This window comes from Rhinoraja longicauda, chromosome 5 (assembly GCF_053455715.1).
Source record: "Rhinoraja longicauda isolate Sanriku21f chromosome 5, sRhiLon1.1, whole genome shotgun sequence".
Taxonomy (NCBI): domain Eukaryota; kingdom Metazoa; phylum Chordata; class Chondrichthyes; order Rajiformes; family Arhynchobatidae; genus Rhinoraja; species Rhinoraja longicauda.
Genome location: NC_135957.1, coordinates 67,829,025 through 67,851,880, shown reverse-complemented (window position 1 = coordinate 67,851,880; position 22,856 = coordinate 67,829,025). Strand labels below are relative to the sequence as shown.

Sequence of the window (22,856 nt, the reverse complement as noted above, 5' to 3'; positions counted from 1 at the left end):
CTTGGTAGGCATGGGCGTTGGGCTGAAGGGCCTCTTTTCACTGTGTATGAATTGCAGTCTCTTAGAGGATAGAAATTGAATATCCTTTGGGAACTAATACTAATGCAAAACCAAAATACTTCAGGTATTATAAACATGGAATAGAAATGGAAATTACTGGAAATATTCAGCAGAATACGCAGAATCTGTGAAGCAAATCTCATGAACAGAGTTCAGATTTCCACAGGTTTTTATATTTTTGTCACTTAAAATCTGTTACAGATTCCTGTAACAGGTCATCATCCTGAAACGAGAATGCTGTTTCTCTCTGTGATGATTTTGCTTAGTCCGCTTTCCAACAGTTTATGGTTATTAAAGTAAACCAGGGATGGGACTTGCCAAAACTATTTTAAGAAAAGTAACAATAGTTTGGTTTAGTTTAGAGATACAGCATTGAAATAGGCCTTTGGACCCACCGAGTCCATGCTGAACATCAGTCTGAAGAAGGGTCTCGACCCAAAATGTCACCCATTCCTTCTCTCCTGAGATGCTGCCTGACCTGCTGAGTTACTCCAGCATTTTGTGATACCTTCGAGTCTATTCTGAACATTGCCCGCACTAGTTCCATACTATTCCTCTTTCACGATTTTACAAAGGCCAAAGAACCTACAAATCTGCACGTCTTTGGGATGTGGGAGGAAACCGGAGCACCCAGACAAAATCCATGCCGAAACAGGGAGAACATGCAAACTCCCGAGGTCAGGATTGAACCCAGGCCTCGCTACCAGCCGTGCCACTGTGGCAGCTGGTAGATTAATACAATAAAGACAATGACACTAAAAGGAGGTCTGGAGAATTTCCATTCCAAGGATTTAAAAGGACTATTTAACATAGATGATTTTGCCACGCTTTTAAGAATTAAGATCCATTCTGCTTGATTACTATTAAAGACGACAGAGGGAGAGCAAGGAATTATAAATTACTTAAATAACTGCAGTTGTTGAATTCACTATCAAGAACAACGAGAATGAACACCTTGAAATTTTTTGACCCATCTTGACGTCATACCTGATGAACCTGATTACAATTTTAAAATGCAACTAAGCAAGTTGATAAGGGAATCACGGTAGATTTTATTTACGTAGTTTTCAAGAAGGCATTTGATAAAGATAATCAGCAGAAGATGAAATGGATGCAAATTTGTGACCTGGCCCAGAATTTGGCTGCGTTCTAGGAGGTAGATAGATATGATAGTAGGAAAAGTTTCTAATTTGCAGTATGTAACCAGAACTATTCTATATCGGTGTCTCAAGAACATACTGTATAGCGGATGAGATGCAAAGCTTTATACCGGGACAAGTTAGAGGCAGGAAACATGTTCCCAATGTTGGGGGAGTCCAGAACCAGGGGCCACAGTTTAAGAATAAGGGGTAGACCATTTTGAACGGAGATGAGGAAAAACTTTTTCAGTCAGAGAGTTATGAATCTGTGGAATTCTCTGCCTCAGTAGGCAGTGGGGGGCAATTCTCTGAATGCATTCAAGAGGGAGCTAGATAGAGCTCTTAAGGATAGCGGAGTCAGGGGGTATGGGGGGAAGGCAGGAACGGGGTACTGATTGAGAATGATCAGCCATGATCACATTGAATGGCGGTGCTGGCTCGATGGGCTGAATGGCCTCCTCCTGCACCTATTGTCTATTGGCTATTGTCTATTGTCTCCCTAAGCGGCATACAGATGGGGGACATAATGAATGGTTTATCTGAAAGCATTAAGTCAAAGGACAAAATTAAGGGCAAATACATTTTAAGCTAAATATGAAGTCATCCAAGGTGGACCTAAAAGTGTCTTACAAATGGTGAAAATCTAGAAATAATGGGATGCCGAGAGGCACATCGATCCGTATGTATTGATAAAAAGATAAATGCAATCCTGATCTTTACATCAAGAAGACTGTAGAATACAAAGGCTGAATATGAAGAGATAGGCTATGACTATACAAAGATTTGGTTGGAGCACAATCGAAGGAATGTGAACTGCTCTCTACAGAATGTGAATGAAGAAAATATTAGCTTTACAGGGAAAGTGCAGCATAGATTTACCGAAGCTATACCCAAGCTCGGGGGTTATAATCACAAGGAAAGTTTAGAAAATCTAAATTGGTATTCTCTGGAATGTAGAAATTTAAGAAGTGGTCTGATAAGTTTCAGGTTGTCTATTGATTGTCTATTGTAACTGATGGAGTGCTTAAAGCAAAGCTCATTCCACTGTCTGCCTTAGTCTCATACTGGGAAGCATTGTCTAAACATTAGAGCCAGCTCACACAGAACAAAGAAAGGAAATCCATCAGCATGGAAAAGGTGGTAAAACATGAAGAAGGGTCTGAAGAAGGGTCTCGACCCGAAACGTCACCCATTCCTTCTCTCCTGAGATGCTGCCTGACCTGCTGAGTTACTCCAGCATTTTGTGAATAAGGTGGTAAAACATTGCAGTTTCTTTTTCTGCAAATAGAATAGATGTTAGGTCTTTTGTTAGTTACAAATCTAGAATTGTTAGATCTCTGTCAACTGAAATTGATAAGGAATACGGGACCACAAGATATACTCGTGATTAATGTTTTTTTCTGTATACTGGGAATAAAGGGGTGGTAACCTTGCCCTGTGTACTGCACCATTTCAACTTAGCAACAGCATCTCTCTCACTCTGTGTCAATCGTTTTCTCGCTAGCTTTCCACATTCCCTTGCGCCATTGGTTTTTAATTTTTTTTAATTCAATAGACAATAGACAATAGACAATAGGTGCAGGAGTAGGCCATTCAGCCCTTCGAGCCAGCACCGCCATTCAATGCGATCATGGCTGATCATTCTCAATCAGTACCCCGTTCCTGCCTTCTCCCCATACCCCCTCACTCCGCTATCCTTAAGAGCTCTATCCAGCTCTCTTTTGAAAGCATCCAACGAACTGGCCTCCACTGCCTTCTGAGGCAGAGAATTCCACACCTTCACCACTCTGACTGAAAAAGTTCTTCCTCATCTCCGTTCTAAATGGCCTACCCCTTATTCTTAAACTGTGGCCGCTTGTTCTGGACTCCCCCAACATTGGGAACATGTTTCCTGCCTCTAATGTGTCCAATCCCCTAATTATCTTCTATGTTTCAATAAGATCCCCCTCATCCTTCTAAATTCCAGTGTATACAAGCCTAATTGCTCCAGCCTTTCAACATACGACAGTCCCGCCATTCCGGGAATTAACCTAGTGAACCTACGCTGCACGCCCTCAATAGCAAGAATATCCTCCTCAAATTTGGAGACCAAAACTGCACACAGTACTCCAGGTGCGGTCTCACCAGGGCCCGGTGCAACTGTAGAAGGACCTCTTTGCTCCTATACTCAATGAGGCGCTTCTATCAAAATGGAACAACTTCTGAATCTCCATGCCTGTGGAAGAGTTACAACATGACTTTGCCTGAGATGGAGCATTTCTGTTATTAGAGACTGGAAAGGCTAGGTCAATTTTCCCCAGAGTGGAGGAGGTTAAGAGGGGATACACCAGGGTAATATTTTAATTTGATAACTGTTTGACTGTAAACTGCAAATGGCAGTCTTGATTTTGTTACTACTCTATATTTGTGTATAATTGAATAAAAGCATTTGGCATTATAAAAAAAGGGTGGCACTGGAGGAAGGTTCAATAATATTGAATTTATAGACAATTAACGTTTGCACGGTTACTGTTTTGTATATATGTAAATTTTTATTAAGACTAAAGTTTATTTTTGAAATTAAAATGATCACAGGTAAAAAAAAAAGGGTAAACTGCAGGACGTTTTTCCCCATGTCAGAGACAAATAAAACTAGATCACATAGATTTAGGGTTATAGGTGAGAGATTTAAAGGGGATCTGGGGCCAAGTGTTTTCACCCGGAGAGTGGTGTGTACATGGAAGAAACTGCTTGTGAGAGTGACAAAAACAGAGTCATAACTGGACAAACACTTAAACTACCTGGGCATCGAAGGCTGTGGGCCAAGTACTGGAAAACCAGATTAATGCAGATGGGTACCCACTGGTCGGCATCGATGTGGTGGGCAAAATAACCTGATTTGTGACTTTGATTCTGTTTGCTTTGTCTGTTCAGCGTCTTTCAACATAATTGTCAAACATAACACGCCTTGCCAAAGTTGGTGCCTTGACTATCTTTAGCCTCAGCCAACTAATTCCATCTCATTGATTTATTCTGAATGCCGAATTGACATCTCTTGTAAGAGAAATGCTGGTGTTTCAGCCACTCAATATCTAGCACATTGATGCACCGCACCGGGACGTCTTATTTTAAGCGAGGATTCCATTTGATCTTGCCTTCTCTCCTAGCGGCCTTACAAAAGTTTCACACGATCCACCAAACTAAAATCGGACTTGAATTTCATTGTTCTGTCTGGGACATATGACAATAAAACACTCTTGACTCTTGACTCTTGAAGGAGAGCCCTACCACGCACATGATTGAACTAGTTCTTATTGAATGAAAAACATACATTTCTTCACTGATTATAAACAGAGTTTACATGCAAGAGTAGCTTTCTTGAAATGTTGATAATATAATCAAGCAGAATTTGTGTAAGACTAAACGGGGGCACCGTGGGGAAACTATGTTTACGCAAATACGCATTCTCTTAATGTTGTCCAAACTTGAAATATAAACTATTCAATGTTGTTATCCTTGAATTGCACGCAATCAATACCTTCATGTTATTGCCCTCTTATCTTTGTGACACTCACTGCTGCGGGATTACTGGGACAAAGTGCTGAAAAATTGGGTTCGTCTGGGTAGCTTTAGTGACAACCAAGGACCCGATGGGCCGAGTGGCTTCTTTTTGCGTCCTCCATTTCTGTTATTCTGTTTCTGATTTTCTATCGCAATTTCCACGACCCTGTCGTGTGAACGTTACCTTTACTACCAGGTACCGGTGAAACTATCTTTACCTCCAACGCGTTTTGTTTTGCCAATATTTCACATATAATCACTGCTCAATCCGAATGGGGAAGACGGTGAAGACTTCCCGATACGGAGACGAACAGTCCCCATCCAAAGATTTACTCATGTAAAAAATAACTTTCCTCTTTGCTCGCCGCAGATTGAAGTGACCTAAAGCTAGAGTGTGCAATATCGCCAGTCCAGCGTGTTTCGCCGTTTTGCTGGGAGACTTTTGGAAATTGCTACAAATATTGGTTAGATCTTCCCATAGCTTGAGATATTCTCACGAACACTAACTAATTCAGGAGGTAGTGTTATAAAGTATAATGTTTGTGAATAATCTATTAGTGTGAAGTTTGCGATATTTTGCAAGTACTTTGTTCACTCCGAGCTACAATTACTCCGTGGCCTTTACCTGACAGTTTGCTCATCTTCCTCCCAATCTTTAGAAGCTACTTCTTCGGTAAATATACTCGGTTGCCCTTCTTGTAATTTTGTTTTAAAAGGTAATTTTTGGTTAAGGACGTTGTCGTTACAGAAAATGGTTACAAAACGTGTCAAGGGCTAAATTATTTGACTGGTAATGGCCTGTACTTCTGAAGAAAGTTAATGGTACATGGAAAGATAACTCTGGGAGAACTCAGTAGCTGTAATAACTCGCAGCTGTTGCCGTGTCGTTACTTATCTGCGTCAGTTTTAGGCTGAGGTACAGATCGCAGTTTCTTTTATGAAAAATTAGTCAGACTTTAGGAAGGGGGGGTGGGGGTCGCGTTACATACATCTTTTTAAAAATCTGTTTTATAGTTTAGTCATTGTAATGGATACTGTTCGAAAAGTATTTTTGTTATACGGGGCACTTTATTCTATTTACTTTCATTCTGTTGAAGTGGTGATTCTAAACCCTGTGACCGGAGGAGTTACCATCCAATTTAAGTCCCAAATCACGAAGTTTCATTCAAGTGCATGTTTTTATTCTAAAGTTTGCGACCAGCAAAAGATTGCAGCGTCTCTATTGAGGGGATCTATGGGAGGCGCTGCTACAAAAAGGGCAGCCAACATCTTCAAAGACTCACACCACTCTGGCTGGCGACGCTGTGATTTCACTCCGACCATTGGGGAGAAAGTTTAGGAGTCTGGAAACTGTGACCACCAGGTTCAAGAATAGCTTCTTCCCTACAACCATCAGGCTCTTGAATATCAAACACTAACCGAACTATGAACTGCCTTGGTTGCACGGAGGACTTCGGGCTTTAACACTAAATGTGTGTTTTTAATTAATTAATTAATCAAGTAATTATGTTTAAAGAAGTTTTTTAATGAGTATTGTGTTTACAGGCCGGCATGCTGCTGCGAGTAACAATTTCATTACTCCGTTGATCGGTACATATGGCTTTAAACACTCTTGACTCTTGACTCTTGAATCAGTGGTCAGTCACGGTTTTAAAATTTGGCATCATCTTTGAACACTTGCAGTGAGTATTTGTCTGAATAAAATGCGCTCAATCACATCGAATTCAAACTCAGCGGAAATTGCAGCTTTGAAAAGAGTTTAGGCGGCCGGAGCGGAAATGGGGTTTATATTCACCCGGTGATGTTACAACTGAGAGCGTGCATATTTGTGTCTCCTTTGGTTGTGGGTGCGTGTGCCTATGTGTGTATTTTTAACTTGCTGACGGAGATTGGAGTAGGCTGATCAGTCAGACGTGGAGAAACTAGAAAGTTGGCCTGTACATGGTTCACGGAGCTTGCTCTGAGATAGCAAGGTGCAGAGAATGCCAGAACAATCACAACACTTTAGCACAGGTTACCACACACAGACCCCGAGACAAAAAAAAACCCAAATGGGAGGTGCGTGCGAACGGAAGCACGACTCTGCTGGTAATATTGTGCAGGAAACCAGCCTGGCATGGCTCAGGGGATCCGAACACAAGTTATGAGAAACACATGAGAACATAACTCCGACGTGAATGCAACCAAGAAAACTATGGCCCAGTAACCTCATACACAGAAAACCTGCCAGCAGAGAGAAAAAATACAATGCTGAGATCATGATACCATCAAAGTAAGCAGAGCAAACCACCAATCGACTGAACTTTGACAGCAGGATGAAACAAAACACATTACAATCATACCGTAGCCAGTCCCTCCCCAAATACGGCTTGCCTAACATCGTCCTGTCAACAACCCCAAACAAGGCAAGTTGATGCTTTCGAGTTAAATGCGAATGTCTTTCTTCTGGTTACAATGCTACGAAAAGTTGCAGCACCAAAGTCGTCTGTAGCATTGTAATGCCAGGCTTATACATGACCAGGTGACCGACCCCCTTCCCCCAAAAAGGGCCAATGTTGTCGCAAGCTGTAAAGTGCCAAACGCGAGTTTAAACATCAAGTTCAATTTTTTTTTTATATCGCCAATAAATAAAACTGATATTTTTGGCTATCGTCCAATATTGGACGAGAGCCAAAAATACCAATTTTCTTTATTGGCCGGTGCTGGCTCGAAGGACCAAATGGCCTCCTCCAGCACCTATTTTCTATGTTTATTACGTTGCATTCAAACGTTACGTACATTTTTCGTGTGCTCTGAAAAGATCAGTTTTGGCCAACGGGATTTTCAGTTAAACTTTATTGCGGACTTATTTTGATAGTTACTGATGAAAATTTAGATAATTTTGTCTAATGAATGTCCATCCGTCATCTCCCTGACTGTCAATTCTTCTCATTTGCAATCCAATCCTTTCTAGCATCTAGTCTGCCATCGATTCAACTACCCATTCACCAATTCACCTATCAGCTAATATGAACCTCTGTTATATGTTTCATTTCCAAACTGAGGTTTCTTTGTAACATAAAACTCCATAAAGTCTCAATATTATATCTGGAAATGAACTATACAATTTATAAACAACGTGTTGTTTTATGATACCCATAAACTGCTACGTGTTGGTTCATCAAGAAATGTTGCCCTAAAATTAAGATAAATCTTCTCATCTAATTCCATCTAAGAAAGGGCTGGACACGAACACGTCAGTGCATTATGCGTTATTACCGCATGGAATGAAAATCTACAATTTCTCTCTGTTCTCTAGACCCAGAAAAATATATTTGATATACAACTTACTAAATAAAGGAAGCGAATGTGGTTTGTTTCAGTGAATATGAGCACAATTAGCCAATCTAAAATGTGGTACTGTTGCGATGGTTCTAAAATCAATTAATTTAATAGACACTGTCGATATTAGGTTACACATATATAGCTAAGAAGGTTCATTCTACATGGTTATTGGAATACAAAATATTGACTTAACAACTTAACCATGCATTTTAACTCGTGTTTTATATTCCATACCCTTTTTAATGACGGATTGGTCCAATAAACTCATGCCAGTGGTACCCGTGTCATCCAAAGCCTGTTAATATATAAAAAAGGTCATATCACTATTCAAATTAACTTGATATTAGACAGTCATGTATATAAATCAAGCTCAACTGAAATCGACTATCTGTATTTTCCATTTATATTACCTGTTTGAGGGTTTATTATTCTAAAACGAAATTACCGGAGGAAATCAAATTCTCCAAAATTACATATTATCAGAAAATAAGCGGCCTAACATCTGGGACCCAAGCTCTTTTTGTTGTTATCGCGGAGAACATACCGAACAAATTCATGAACAAAAGCATATATTTGTTTAAAATGTACAGCTATGTAATCGAATTTAACATATTTTACCTCGTGGCAAATTTACCCAGATATATATTGCTGTGCAAATATGTGTGCAATAACATCTATATATTCAATGCATTATACAATAATACGTATGAATACATGCTTAATAAAATAGCACATGTGAGCACCTCTGATTAGATAATTATGTAATAGTATCATTAATAAACACACTGTCATTTTTCTAAAGCAAATGTTACTGACTAAACGAGTAACCAATTAAAATGTTAATTCTTCATTGAAGTAAATATATTCTAGGAGATGTATGATATATATATTTTTTTCTCAACAGGAACATAAATTACTGCAACGTTTGCCAGCAATGAACCTTCAGTTGATCATGTTGAGAAAAAAACGCACTTACCCTTCCTTGAATTAGTTTTTGGAGAAATTCACTCATCTAGAGACTAGAGTTTGGAAATTACGTTATGCTATATTGACCCATTTAGAACAAGGCAGAACAAAATCTTGCCACATCTTTAATTAAATCGTGATCGTGCAACTGCTAAAGCTTATTAGGTGTTCTTGTGTTCAGATGCGTGTGATAATCTGACCCTTAGCGTCAGACGGTTAATGCCATACGACACGCACGATTATTTCTTAAATGATTAGCTTTGTTTCTGTTTTGGTTATTTACATCTACATTGGTTAAACAAAATAAGTAATATGTAACCCTCCGAGGATTTAGCTCTTGTATGTTCTTCAAATAATCATAGATGTCTCGCGTAATTGCTTTTATCCAAGGTTTTACAGGAATTCCAATTTTGGAATGTACCTCAGGTTTGCTTGAGCTAAAAGCCATGCTCCATCAACAACCATCATCTACATTAACAAAATAAAATCCCAGAGTGATAATCCCCATCGTCTACCAGAATCAAACGAAAAACAAATTTCATACACTGGAGTTTAAGAATTTGGGAAACATTTAATTCCTTCCGAAAGATTTGAGATAATTTAAGGAAGCGCTGCTTTATCATTTTACTAATCCTTCAAACTTCATGCTAATGTTTTGCATTACTCAACATGTCTTTAATGTTACACCTTATTACATGTTTTTTTTAACGTTTACGGTTGCGACGTTGATGATCCAATTTCTAATATTTAATAGAATTTCTAATTTTTAATCTGCAAAACTAACTACATATTTTACATTGGTACATATAAAAAATTGTTTTCCAACATATATTTTAAGTTGAATGCATGCGATTTATTATTACATGGTGGTGGAAGCAACGTTAACAAAGCGTGGGGCAATGTCCACGTGTCTCCTAGACACGTGCTTTAGTCTGTTATGGACAATAGGCAACGGGGTGATAGCACACATAGTGAAATGAAATATCACGGCATCGAATTCAGAGTAGCTGGACTCACTAATGTTAGCTCTTAATAGATTGAAAAGTGAATTATCATGCATGCATTCAATCAGTAATATTTTTTTTATCACTTAAGATGCGCGTGTTTCCTTCGGGCAATAATTTTGGGGGAAAAATATTTTGAGATGAGCTTTGGAGTAAACCACTTCAGCAAAATGTTCAGGAGAAGTTTGTGTAGCTAATGAGAAAGGTCTACTTTGATTTTCTATCTAATTATCACCGCCTGCTGGGTTTTTGTAGAGGATATTCACGCAGCATGTTGGCAGTTAATAGTCACAGAGAGTATCATAAAGATTTAATTAGAAATGCATGCGGAAATGAGGGAAAAACAACTCACACTTTTAATTACCAGAGTCTTTGCTTTAAAGGAATGCGAACAGCGGGATTTTAACAAATTGCAAAAGGGAACGCGTGCACGTTTACAAACAGTTTACTGAACGTATCCTCCTTGCATTTGGTCTAATTTTTATTGTCTGCTTTCCCTTTTACGCCGTGCCTGCAATGGCGCCCCCTCTACATTTCAAATTACTCGCTTTCAAATTAAAAGTAGGCTTGTATCCTTGAAGCCAGAATGGCCCATTTCCTAGGTGGCGTGTTAATATCTTATGTCTACAATTACCCAGATCCTGATTCGATTTAGAAGCAAGGTCGTTACAACCGCTTGGTGGGTGCGGCAGGCGAGGGCAAGAAGTATTTCCATAAATATCATACAATACATCTCATCCGACATAGCCCAGGATTTTCACACATAAACGGCAATTTAAAATCACGGTTCTTGTAATGCAAGGCATTTGTTCGTGACACGTTGCGCAAATGCCTGCCTGGTTACGAAATACGTTGTTTATTTGTGCAGGTCCACAGGTGACTCGAAAGGAGAGTTACTGTTGTTAAAAACAAAGCTCTGTGTCATATTTAATCCGGCTATTGTAATTTAAACGCAGAGCGGTGCAGATGAAAGGATTGGCAATGTTTACCAGGCTGGATTACATTCCGCCAGATACAATCTACACGATGCGAGTATCACGGGAGTTAGACCTTCTGCACGAATATGCACTGAAGTGATATGTGGAAGAGATGCGTCCACACGGTGGATTTTGTCATATATATTAATCGCCATAGCGAGAAATTACTTTGAAACGCGGAGTATTATCATAGCGAGACTTGTGACAGTTTTGCTGGCGGAGGTATAAAAACTGGGACAAGGAATTGATTCAGGAACTATCTGTGATCATTGGGGGACAATGAGATCTCGCTCGCTTGCAACACTCAATGGTAGAAAATTCAACATCATTCCTCAGCCTAGGGCAAGAACTGCTTATTTGGTTAAAGTTCATTCCCCTTTGTTCATATTAAAAAACTGCCACTGACCCTTAAAAAATTACCACTGTGTTTATCTTGCGGATATTATCTTTCTGGTATTTTTTGTAAATCGAAATATAAGTTATATTCTTCCTTTTAATGTTTCTCTCAATTGGTCCTTAATTTAAAAAAAATGACAACTAATTGTTCCAATATAAAGTCTGATATTGAAAGAAATGGATGATTATCGAAAAATACCCACTGCTAAATTAGAAGGAACTCGATCATAAGGGCGAAATGCATCGTTGGGGATCATGGTAAATGAACCAAGTAAACATCAATCACTTTCCTCCCGTTTCTCCTCCTGGGTAAAAATCTATTCGCCGAATTATGATTAATTCTGACAGACTTTAGTGTTGTTTTCATTTTCAATTAACCAAATAATCCAAAGTTCGAAGTAGTAACAAGTATTTGACGGTAAAATCTTTGTAACCTAAATAACTCAACTTTGTCAACAAAATGTCGACCCCTTCATCTTTGGTCTTTAATCAAAATTTTAATTTACAAAATGCCGACGTTGGCATATTTGAGTTTTTTTTAAAGGAAGAGGTTGCATTTCGTCATTTTGTTTTCTTGGCACCGCAAATGGTGACGAAAATCAAACCAGCCATTGCATCCGGGGGAAAAACCCAAACAGTTGCGAAACCTGTAAACTTTCCTAAAGACTCGAAGATTAGAGGGCCGCTTAGTGCGTGCACCGTTTATTATTTACCCTTTTCAGCGGGTTCTGATAACGGAAACTATATTTTTGATGGTAAATTCTATCTCATAAGCACCTCGGCCCAGCTTGGGTCTTTGGGGGATGGCCAAGGTGTAGTTTGTTAGTATTCACTCGCCTAAGATATCTTTGCTGAACAGGAAATGCCGCAAAATGATACGAAATAGCATTTTATTTAAACTCCGGTTTTCCGCATTTTATTTGGATGGGTATAGGTCGGCTAGATTACCTCTTCTTGTGGGATGTGTGTGTGTGTGTGTGTGTATGTGTGAGTGTCGCGGGAGGGGGGTAATGGGGTTGGGTGAGTGGTGGCGAGTGGGTGTTGCAATGGGGGTGGGTGAGCGGTGGCGAGTGGGTGCTGCAATGGGGGTGGGTGAGCGGTGGCGAGTGGGTGTTGCAATGGGGTTGGGTGAGCGGTAGCGAGTGGGTGCTGCAATGGGGGTGGGTGAGCGGTGGCGAGTGGGTGTTGCAATGGGGGAAGGCGTGTTGGCTTCAAGAATGCAATGCTCTGGACGGTTAAATTGTTTACCAGTGGAGATACTATTCTCACCTGGCTTCAGAATGTATACAGGGAAGCAAAGAGATGAAGCACGTAACTGTTCATGGATAGGTTCGAAACCATTCTGCAAAACGTGCTTTCATTTTATTTTCATTTTCAATCTTATCGAATTCATTTTTTTTCTTCAATTTTTTTAAACTTTAATGCAAAATAGCGTTTAGTTTAATCAAATGCAAACTCTTCATTGAAATCATCCATATTAAACTTTATGCTTCGCTTTTCTAATGTATCAGACAACATATACTCGAATTATTTAAGTGCGATTATGTTAGTTGAATTGTATTAATAGTCTGTGGATAGAAGCAGAAATATTGATAATATTTTAAATGAATTTAGCTCGAATTTATAATGCGTCGCCAAATATTACGTGGAATCTAAATCCAAATTTTTGGACAAGTAAAATCTAAATCCAAATGTATGGACAATTTAGAGGCGCGATTAAGTTATTGGGCATTTGTGCCGAAATAATTATACTTTAAGAAATCTCATTTGCACCAGATAATCATGCATGCTTTCATTTTAATTTGTAAAAATCAGCAAAATAGTTCAGGAGATAATTCCAAGACGGCGACGTAAAAAAACCTTCGGGTTTCTCTTTTTGATTAGATGCCTACTCACTAAAAAAAGAAAGCCTATGTTTGCACAATGCAAGGATGGATTCTTGATGAGAGGCGTTCCTGGCGCTATCAGCTGCACTATTGCACTATTATGCAGACATGATCCACTATTCGCTTTAATAATTATCCAAGATAATTCCGTTTTATTTGGAGCAATTTAGGTGATGATAAATGTCGAACGGTACTCCAAACGCATCGTGTTTCCGTGCAATCGCTACGTTTTTCTTTGTTTCGCAATATTGTTTCAAAAATGTGAACCATGGTGCAGAAATCTGACCGTTTTTGCAATTGAGACTATCTCAATTCCAAGAAAACCTAATCTGGCTGTTGGTCATTTTAAGAGGAAATTAGGAGTGACATCCAAAGTACAGTAAAAAAATTAAAAGTCCTTGATTATTTGCAGTTATTCTAATCATTATTTTATTTATTGACTTTTTATTTGTTAAGTTTTAAAACTGGGTGACCAAGTAATGTTCCACTGTCTATATATTTAATGTTTCAAGGTGGCGTGGAAGTTATTACTGTCACTTCCGTATGCCGGTTGGACGCTTAAGTTAATTGTCTGTTATACATTCATTTCGAAACAATTCTGAGCTATAGAACAAACACTTAATTCGACTGAACATATAAAATGTGACCTGCCATTCTATGCACATTGGCTACAATCTCACGGGCCGGTTCTGGAATAACAAATACAATTTTAACTGCAAATATATATTTTGGGTGATGAATCGACTTTGGCAACATAGTGAATGATATTACTAGTGCTCTGAGGCTTGGTGCTTGTACAACAGAATATCATCTTACAATCAAAAAGAATCACATTAAAATCTTGATGACAGATATATGTGCATGTATCATTGTGGCACTATCCGATTAAATTCATGACTGACGCCATTCGTCTTGAGTTGAAATCGCAAAATAATATGGTAAGTATAGAAAGGGTACCGCGACGTTAATGTGGTCCCATCCTCGACGCACAATTTTAAATTTGCAAAAATAATCACAGTTATGACAAAATAACGCGCGCACATTACAATAGCCGTGAATGAACAAATGCATGCTTAAATGATAGCCCTTCTGTGGTTAAAGTGTCTAGCTCTAAGCCTGGCTGGAGTAATGTAGTCCCCCCTGCTGAAAAGCGTAGTCGAACACGCGTACAAAACATTTCACGGGGAAGACAGCAATACAATAAGTGATGTAGCTATCAATAAATCTACATCAACGCCTCATTTGTTCAGACGGTAGCAGCTACCAAATGAACGAGCTACAGAAGGACAGATGTCCAAAACGACCTGAAACTTGTCCCCTGTGAACATTTGGAAGCGATAATATATATATATATATTTTTTTTTTTTTGTTGCATAAATCAGCACAACATTCAATCCGTGATTGCCATTTCGCCTTCTAAAAAATGCCAATTAAAATGGAAATACATATCTAAGGCACCGGGAACCACATTATAACTAGGACTCACACCAATTGCAGCGTTAATCACTTTGTAAAATAATGTGTTCATGTTCGATTATTTACAATTTAGTTAATTGAAATAAGTTTATCTAGCTTGAACAAAAAAGGAAGATTAATTTGGTGAATTGATTCGGAATTGAATGCGTCCAAAATCCAGATCTGCAAGATTTACAAGAATGAACAAACCACTAAAACTATAACAGGACTGTTACTTAATAAAAGAGCGAATCAAAACCAAACATCCAAGCCAATTCAAAGATCCGCACAGTACTACAAGGGATTGTTGGAAAGGGTGCTGTAAACCATGTTTGTGTTCAACAGACAGGAATAACAAAGGTGTTCACACTTGCATTTACTAATTGCAAATTAATAATTCAATGTGCGTAGTTTTCCTTAGTATTAAACTTGCCTGAAATAAAAGAGACGCTACACAAACGATCATCATAGAGAGAGCAGAGTTGCTAGCCATAGCGGCCATATTTAATTAAGAGATGGTACTTTTTTATTCAAACTGTTTTATTTTGAAATGTGCTTATTTAAGTGAATTAAGAAAATATTGGCTCCAATAGCTTCTGCGGTAATGGTATGTTTCAATTCAGGTACATCAGTAACAATTGTATCAATCCTCAGTGCTTGATGACTATTCACACACAAATAGATCGCCATTGAGAAAGACCAGTATTTTATCGGGACACTGTAGTTAATCAGCATCTTTTCATGGAAAATATACTGATTTTCAGGGTCATCAAATTCGTGATTTTCTAACCGTTACCTTCATACCCCTCATAATTCCCAAATTCCACACACGTGTACACTTAAAGAGTATTGGCAATGCAGTAACAATAATTTACTCAAATCCCATAAGATGATTGCGACAACGAGCACTCTGTACCGTTCCCCTAATGCTACCCCTAATTACTATTAAACTAGAGGAAGTCCAGTAGTTCTTACTTTGTGTGGTCAGTAAACGCCCCTTCTTTCCACACCCCACCTCCCATTATAAGTATGGCACGAGTTTTGAAGTTTTCTAATTTCACACAGGCTCTAAGTCTGCATCCGATTTCATCTCATCTAACTAACAACTACGATGTTATTACATTTATTTATCTATGAAATTGATTTAGCAAAATAAATTGAGATAACAATTCAAATGGATTAGATGCAGTAAGTCGTTCCACGCACACCAGAAAATAGTGTTTTGAAGCACTATCATTCATTATCCAATATGATTTCCTCTCTGGGGGGCAGTTCTGATAAGCAATTTTCTGGCCGACAGTATATTTATTTAACAGAAACAGATTTTGTGCTAATAGCTGAAGATATATATGCTCCGAAGTATAGATTGCCAAACGATAGCTGATCATTTGCACCTCTTGCTAGTCTCTATGGGCCGCTTTCCCACAGGAGCCAGACTTCGTCAGAATAAATCAATGCAATGTAAAATAAAACTTTGTTGACCAAAGTTATACCGATGACTCTTTTGTTGGTTAAAATAAACATATAAAGTCTATAGATTGACCTATTTTTACTGTGTTTCTACCTCCTCAGGTTCCGTTGCTCCACTGAAATTTGCATTCTTCCTGCTAATATTCGGAATATTGCAAATCAAAGATGACGAAATACTTGAACTACTGCTTTAATATTAACTACAAACATCAGGTTACTCTCCAGATAAATGACGTGCAACGTTACAATAGAAGCGACACTAAAAGCTGCATTTGCATTAGAATTCCAATTCAAATATGAGCAGACTCACCTGGATTTCTTCCATCCCTTGATGGCTGATTCCATGTAGAGATAGACTGTCTCCCATTCCCGAATCCAGTCCATGAGCAGAGTGGACAAGCACGTCTGGCCGTCGCACGCCGGGGTAATCCCGGCGATGGTCCAGCCCTGTGATCTGGGGCAGAACCCTGGGCTGGTGTAAAAGGCTGGGTTCTGCACCCACGTCCTGCCGCTGCCTTTGCTGCCAGGGATGCTGTTGGGGTTGGTGTAGGGCGTTCAGGGAGTAGGGGTCGTTGACGTGTGTATAAGGATCCTGGCTCTGGTGATATGGAAGAGGTTGGTAAGGTGGAGGGAAATAAGGTGGTTGGAAGTCCGACGTTGGGGTGTGAGAAAGCGGCGGAGCGGTGGAATAATGTCCCTGGGAGACCGACCCGAGTTGGGACAGCCTCGAACTGTGGCTGTTAACTCCATCGTGTCGGTCCTGCAAAGAAGGAACAGCAGGGTTTAGTCCAAATACTGTTTAATATGACACATTTATGCTGCATTCTCTGCACACGAAAATAAACAAGACAGTGAATGTATAGGGGAGCAAAGAAAATTGTAATTCATTTATTAGCCAAATATGTAAAAACATATAAGGAATTTGGTTTGCCATACAGTCATGCCAAATAAGCAACAAGACACACAACTACATAAAAAATAACAAATTTCCACCACAGCGCACTGTGATTGAAGGCAATAACGTACTATCTTCCCTCCTTCCCACTTAAATATTATCTAAACGTTTAATAAATGATCAAAAATATTAACAATGCAAGCAATGCTTTGTCAAGTCAAATCAAATGCACGTCAAACGGAACAAGACGGAAACAAAAATGTATGAAAATGCTCAAGATCCTGACAACAATAAACGTAAGCTATAACAAGGGGAAGAAAATAAACCGTAAGTATTAACATCATCTCAAATAGCCTCAATTTCAGATTTCGGATTTTAGGTATCGCTTCATAGGTTCATCTGGATTTGTACATTTAACACGAGGAATCTGGGTATGATGGGAGTCATCATATCCTCGTAAACATCAAATCCAAACAAATCTTTAAATATAAATAATGATAAAGGTACCCGTTGCGGCGGCGCATTTGTTGGTAACCGATACAAGGGGAACAAGGAGCTTCATAATACACCAGTAAACGTTATAATACAATGAACATGAAACAATGTAAATTGAAGTTAGTCGTACATCTCAACATACAAACAGCCCCACAAAGACTCGCCACATGTAAGTTCAGACATTAAGAAATATAAAGGCACGGGTGGGTTTTAACACGCGTGACACGTAAAAAGATCTAAAATCAAGGGATTGTCGGAAGGAAATGCACAATTACGAAATTCAGTGAAGGCGAATAATGCAACTGTGTCGGGAAAGTCGCCTCGACCATAACAGAAACAAACAGCCAGGATTCGAAGTCGAATGTCAAGTAAACTTAACAACATATTTAACCAAACCCTCAAATCGCCAAAAGCTATGGAGCGCAGTTGAAAGTTTTCGCCAAGTGACGCGACAACCTAAACCCGATTAGATAACAGTGCAAACAAGAGGGAAAGAGCCTGCAATTACCGACTAAATTATAAAGCCACCGGCGTTTGGGGCGAAATGGGATTGTATCGAGCACTGATCAAACTCACCATAGCTGTGTAAGTGTGGACTAACATCTGTAGTAAATCTGATCACAGACAATCAAACAGAAGCGCAGGGAGACTGCAGGGAGAGACGCCCGATTTCCCGAAGTATCTCCAACACTATATCCATCAAAATCGCTCAAAAAAGGACAAATACTGTAGATTTTTTTAACTCCAACTTCACAACCGGTGCTCCCCACTCCAAGGCAAGATGGTAACTGTTCACATCCCTCTCTGCCACTCTATACCGCCTCATAATAATTGATATTCATGACTATTAATATTACACGAATACTTAAAGGAGGAATGGTGGCAAATCGAGCGTGAAGCGGCCAGCCAGCGCTCCCCTACTATTGTAGATGACGTTCATTCAGACGAGAATTACTGGATGTAATCAGACAAGGGGTGGGGGGAGGGGTGGTGGTGGTGGGTGTTACTGGTAACACCGTGGCCAGACTTTTGGACAGCAAGAAAAAAAAAGTTTTGTCGAAATACAGCCAGACGACCAAAAGATCGTAGTCAGGTAGTTCAGTCAGATCAGAGAATGGGCTTTCTTAAAGAAGCAGGACACTCGGCTAAGCCCTTGCTTCGTTTAAAACTCCGTGTGCTCAGCGGCCTCTTTAACATAACCCAACCTTTCGGGGCGTTTGTACGTAAATGCCCTCTAATGTCATTCACCATGCAAATATTAAGATTTTTTTTTAAACACATTTCCATAAAAAACTAACACGCAACAGTGTAATTTTACAACGCCCTTGTTACGCAACTTTTGTCGGAACTGTTTTGTTGTCAGTATCGATAGAACCAGAAACATGTGCACTTTATTGCGATGGAACATTTCTTATCGGGGCATTAGTACTTCAGTTTTAAAGCATCAGATGTTATAAACGTAATCTGGTGGGACATGAAAACTGAATAATGGTGTTATCTCATTAAAACAAGTCACCAATTCAAGTCAACTGTGTTAAAAGCAATGCATAATATCAGAGAATGCCAGCCCTGATAAGATCGATTCCAACTTGTCCCTTTGGCAACGAGAAGTCGATCTTACCAGAGATTTGCTTAAATAAACTACGTCTTGCATCTTGAATGTTTCACAAGACCTGTCACGTGACGCTGCACCGAAAATTAAAGAGTGAAACAAACAGGCTTAAACGAAAACAATCCTTTCGTAGGTTGACAGACTATAAAGGTTATTGCCTGCCTCCGATCTCTTTTTAATAGAGTATGTGTTCTGAGCGTAAAATAAACTGCGTGGAATTTCGAGGACTCAAAGCCAATATGTGAGTGGGAGACGCCAGGCATTTTGCAAATTGCTTTTGGAAGAATCTACCGCCAAAAGCTTTCTTTGTTATCATAGCCCATGGTGGAAGGCGTTGCAAATTTGGTCCTCACGGTCCCCTCTGTTATCTAACTTATTTTTTAATAAAGTCCTCCTTTCCTGCCGCCAGCTGTAAAACATTTACAAGGGTTTCTGTAAAGACCCATCAAGTTTACAGAGCTGGTGTAAGACAGAGGGGTTAGTTCGGGTGTTTTTTGTGTGTGGGGGGCGTGATGCTGTGCGCGACTTGTTCCGGGTTATGTCAAACCCGTTGGACTGGCTTCTCCGCTCTTTCTGTTTATAAAAAAAATTCAACCCCTTCTCCTGATATCAATTGCCCCGACCCGTCCCTGCAAACCCAGCGAGTTCCGACCATTCCACTGATAGTGAATCCAAAATGACTGGGATTTTTCTCAGTGAACGCTGTATGTGCCCAAACGCACCGATGTTCCCTTACTGATCATTGGCGTGGTGCATTGGGGACAAGTAACAAAGTCTTACTTTGAATTTTAAGTTGGAGTTTACAATTAAAGGTTTTGAACAATTAGAGCCCAGAGTGGATTTTTCATTTCAACTGAATTGAGGGAGATAATTTGATAAGTTATCTTTATCAGCACGAAAAGCTAGGTCAAACATAAATTGTTATTTAAATGAACTAAATTATTCCTGATGATAAAAGTGTACAGTGTTAGTCTGCATTCAATGCTAAACTGCTTTAATGTATTTGACAATCTAATTATGTGCGAATCATTAAACAGTTTCGACATCTTAACTGTATAGCGTTAAACAAAATCTGGAAATATGTTCTCATCCTCACATACCTTTGATAATTAAAATGACAGGATATAACATTATATATAAGTCAATGGTGGGTGGGGTTTGGTTACTCCTTTAAAAGAAACTGCTAAAGGAAGACTTCGGCGTTCACTACAGACTTTGAATAATATCTTATCTTCGCCGATGCTGCGCAGTTCTAGACAAAAGTTACCATCGTCTCTTTCTAATAAAGGATGGAGTGAGCATAGGCGATAAAGCTAAATTGATTTACGCTGCTTTGTATTGTAATTCTGAAGGAAATGTCCTGGATTTTTCCAGCTTTCGGCTGATAATTGGCCTGACGAGTGCCTTGAGAGCGGAGACATTTGTGGCTCTATAGAGGGCGGTTACCCGCCGGGCCGCTCTAAAGTGTCTGAAAGCGAAACGTTGGCAGCAATTCATCAGCCTGTATAAGCCATTTTCTGGGCTCTTTATATATTGTTATCCTATTCATTTCATTCAACAGACCACTCCAGGACCATATTATAAACCCTTTTTTCAAACGCGTGCTATTTGCCTTAACTTTTAGTCAGTGCAAGCTCCATATAAAAGCGTTGACACCCCTTCTGTTTCTCACAATGGCAAATTTTGGACTTGGCTCTAAGCACAACTGACAATATTAATCTCCAGTTTCTCTTCATTTCCCGTTCACCGCTTTACACGTATCATATTTCTGTAAATTCTTTCTACAAATTAAAGTACTCCAATGCGAAAAAAAGTGCGAACTACAACTTTTGTTTTAAACATTAACCAGCTTCTAGAATTACTCGCTCACTGAACGTGACCTCTCGCAATTCCTCGCCTGACACCGTCTCACTTCATCGGCTGCAGGCACCAACACTGAGCACATACGACCTCCGAAGCTGTATCTAAAAATACACTTTATAATTTGGCAGCAATTACATTATAATAACGGCTCGACATCGGAATATAACAATCTTTTTTTTCAAGTTGCCTTTCCAGTCGGTAGATAAGCAAAACCTAGCAGATGTCTATAAAATCGCCACATTAACGAAAATCGCACAAAAAAAGCTGTAATCGTCCATTCGCAAACACGATTCGACGTGTACAATATGTTTCCTTTAACATGTTATGTGTTGTGAAAACACAGAAATTCTCTTTGTAACAGAGGCGAATCTGACATTCCGTTGAGACAAACAATCTGACGACGTTAATGATAAATGCTTCATATCGAGAATGCAATACATTGCCCATCTCATGTTCGAACAATCAAGACGGACAGAACTCCAAAATACGATTAATTCGCTCAACTATAAAACATAAACCATTTCCGTGTTTGCTCACCTCGTAGATGTCCTCGTATTTGACATTTTCCACAAGTTTCCAGAGCATGTTTGCAGTCTGGTCTTTAGAAGATGAGTGCATTCATGTGAAGAGCAGCTGTCTGCTTTCTCTCTCTCTCTCCTTCTCTAATTCTCTCTCTCTCTCTCTCTCTCTCTCTCTCTCTCTCTCTCTCTCTCTCTCTCTCTCTCTCCCTCTCTCCCTCTCTCCCACTCCCTCTCAACCTCTCTCTCTATCTATCTCTCCTCTAGCTCGCTCGCTCGCTCTTTCTTTCCCCCTATCCTTCTCTCTCCCCCTTTCCTCCCTCTCCACTGATGGGTTTAACTGGGGTTGGGTGGGTGGGGTGAGGGAGCAGCTCAATCCGAAGTGAAACGCTGTAGCCCTCCGTATGGCGAGACTCCTGCCGCTGCACCACACAGGCACATTTATTAACTCAACAGTAACATTCAAAGTTCAGCTCTAATCCCAAATAATAAACTATAGGCAAGGGATTTACTTGTAATGAAAATCCCATCAATGCGGTGGATTTGAAGTCCTGTAACTGTCTATGTGATGCAAAACGTAGAATCTGTCTGTCGGTTTAGTTTTCTATCTATTTATATGTCTACCTTTCCGAAACATTTAGAGATAAAATATATGCCTGCACTGTGCAATAAGAGGGCACACCTCCGCCTGCCTCTCCGTCAATCTATCTCTCCCATTGGATGCACACCATCTCAGTAAAACTTACAATTGGAGTGCATTGAATGATTTAGTTCGACCCAATTGTTTCTCAGTTTGGCAGAGTCCACCACCAAAGAAAATTAAGCATTTGCATTTAAAACATGAAGATATACAGATAACATCATTCGTGTATGAGGTGAGTTGAAACAATTTTATAACTTTACGTCTTGACTTTTAGATTAATTCCCTATATTAAAATCATTTGGTTACTTAATGAATAAATAAACAGATTGTCCAAGTAGGTAACAGATTTGACCCCCACCCTCCATCCACGCACGTCCTATCACCCCCCCTCCCCCTTCTCCCCCCTCCCCCCCCCCCACATCACAATACTTCGATCACAGATTACTAATCAAATAGCTACGCGGTTAATGACACGGAATTAGATACTTTTTTTCAAGGGTTGATTATGAAATAGATATCCAATTCATGATGGATTGAGAATTTTGGGGGTTTACAAAAGGTGTAACAATGGACAGTTGTTTCCGAAAAGATACACATGTACACCCTCAATCCT

The 22,856-nt window shown here is 39.5% G+C and overlaps 1 protein-coding gene across 4 annotated transcripts in view; it reads right to left on the bottom strand.

Annotated features, from left to right (window-relative positions):
• The window catches only part of LOC144593727 (transcription factor AP-2-beta-like), a 51,749-nt gene extending 29,601 nt beyond the window's left edge, over positions 1 to 22,148 (bottom strand). For 2 of the 4 annotated variants that reach the window (XM_078399716.1, XM_078399717.1), the window contains exons 1-3: positions 21,620 to 22,148; positions 16,528 to 16,977; positions 8,298 to 8,358 (exon numbers count right to left, since the gene is read on the bottom strand). In XM_078399716.1, the coding sequence (XP_078255842.1) occupies positions 8,298 to 8,358; positions 16,528 to 16,977; positions 21,620 to 21,700 (592 nt within the window). In that variant the 5' untranslated portion in view covers positions 21,701 to 22,148. Of the gene's footprint in view, positions 1 to 8,297; positions 8,359 to 16,527; positions 16,978 to 18,183; positions 18,452 to 21,619 lie in introns of those variants that run through there. The other 2 variants (XM_078399718.1, XM_078399719.1) reach the window with 1 other exon arrangement.
• Between the last annotated feature and the right edge of the window lie 708 nt (positions 22,149 to 22,856).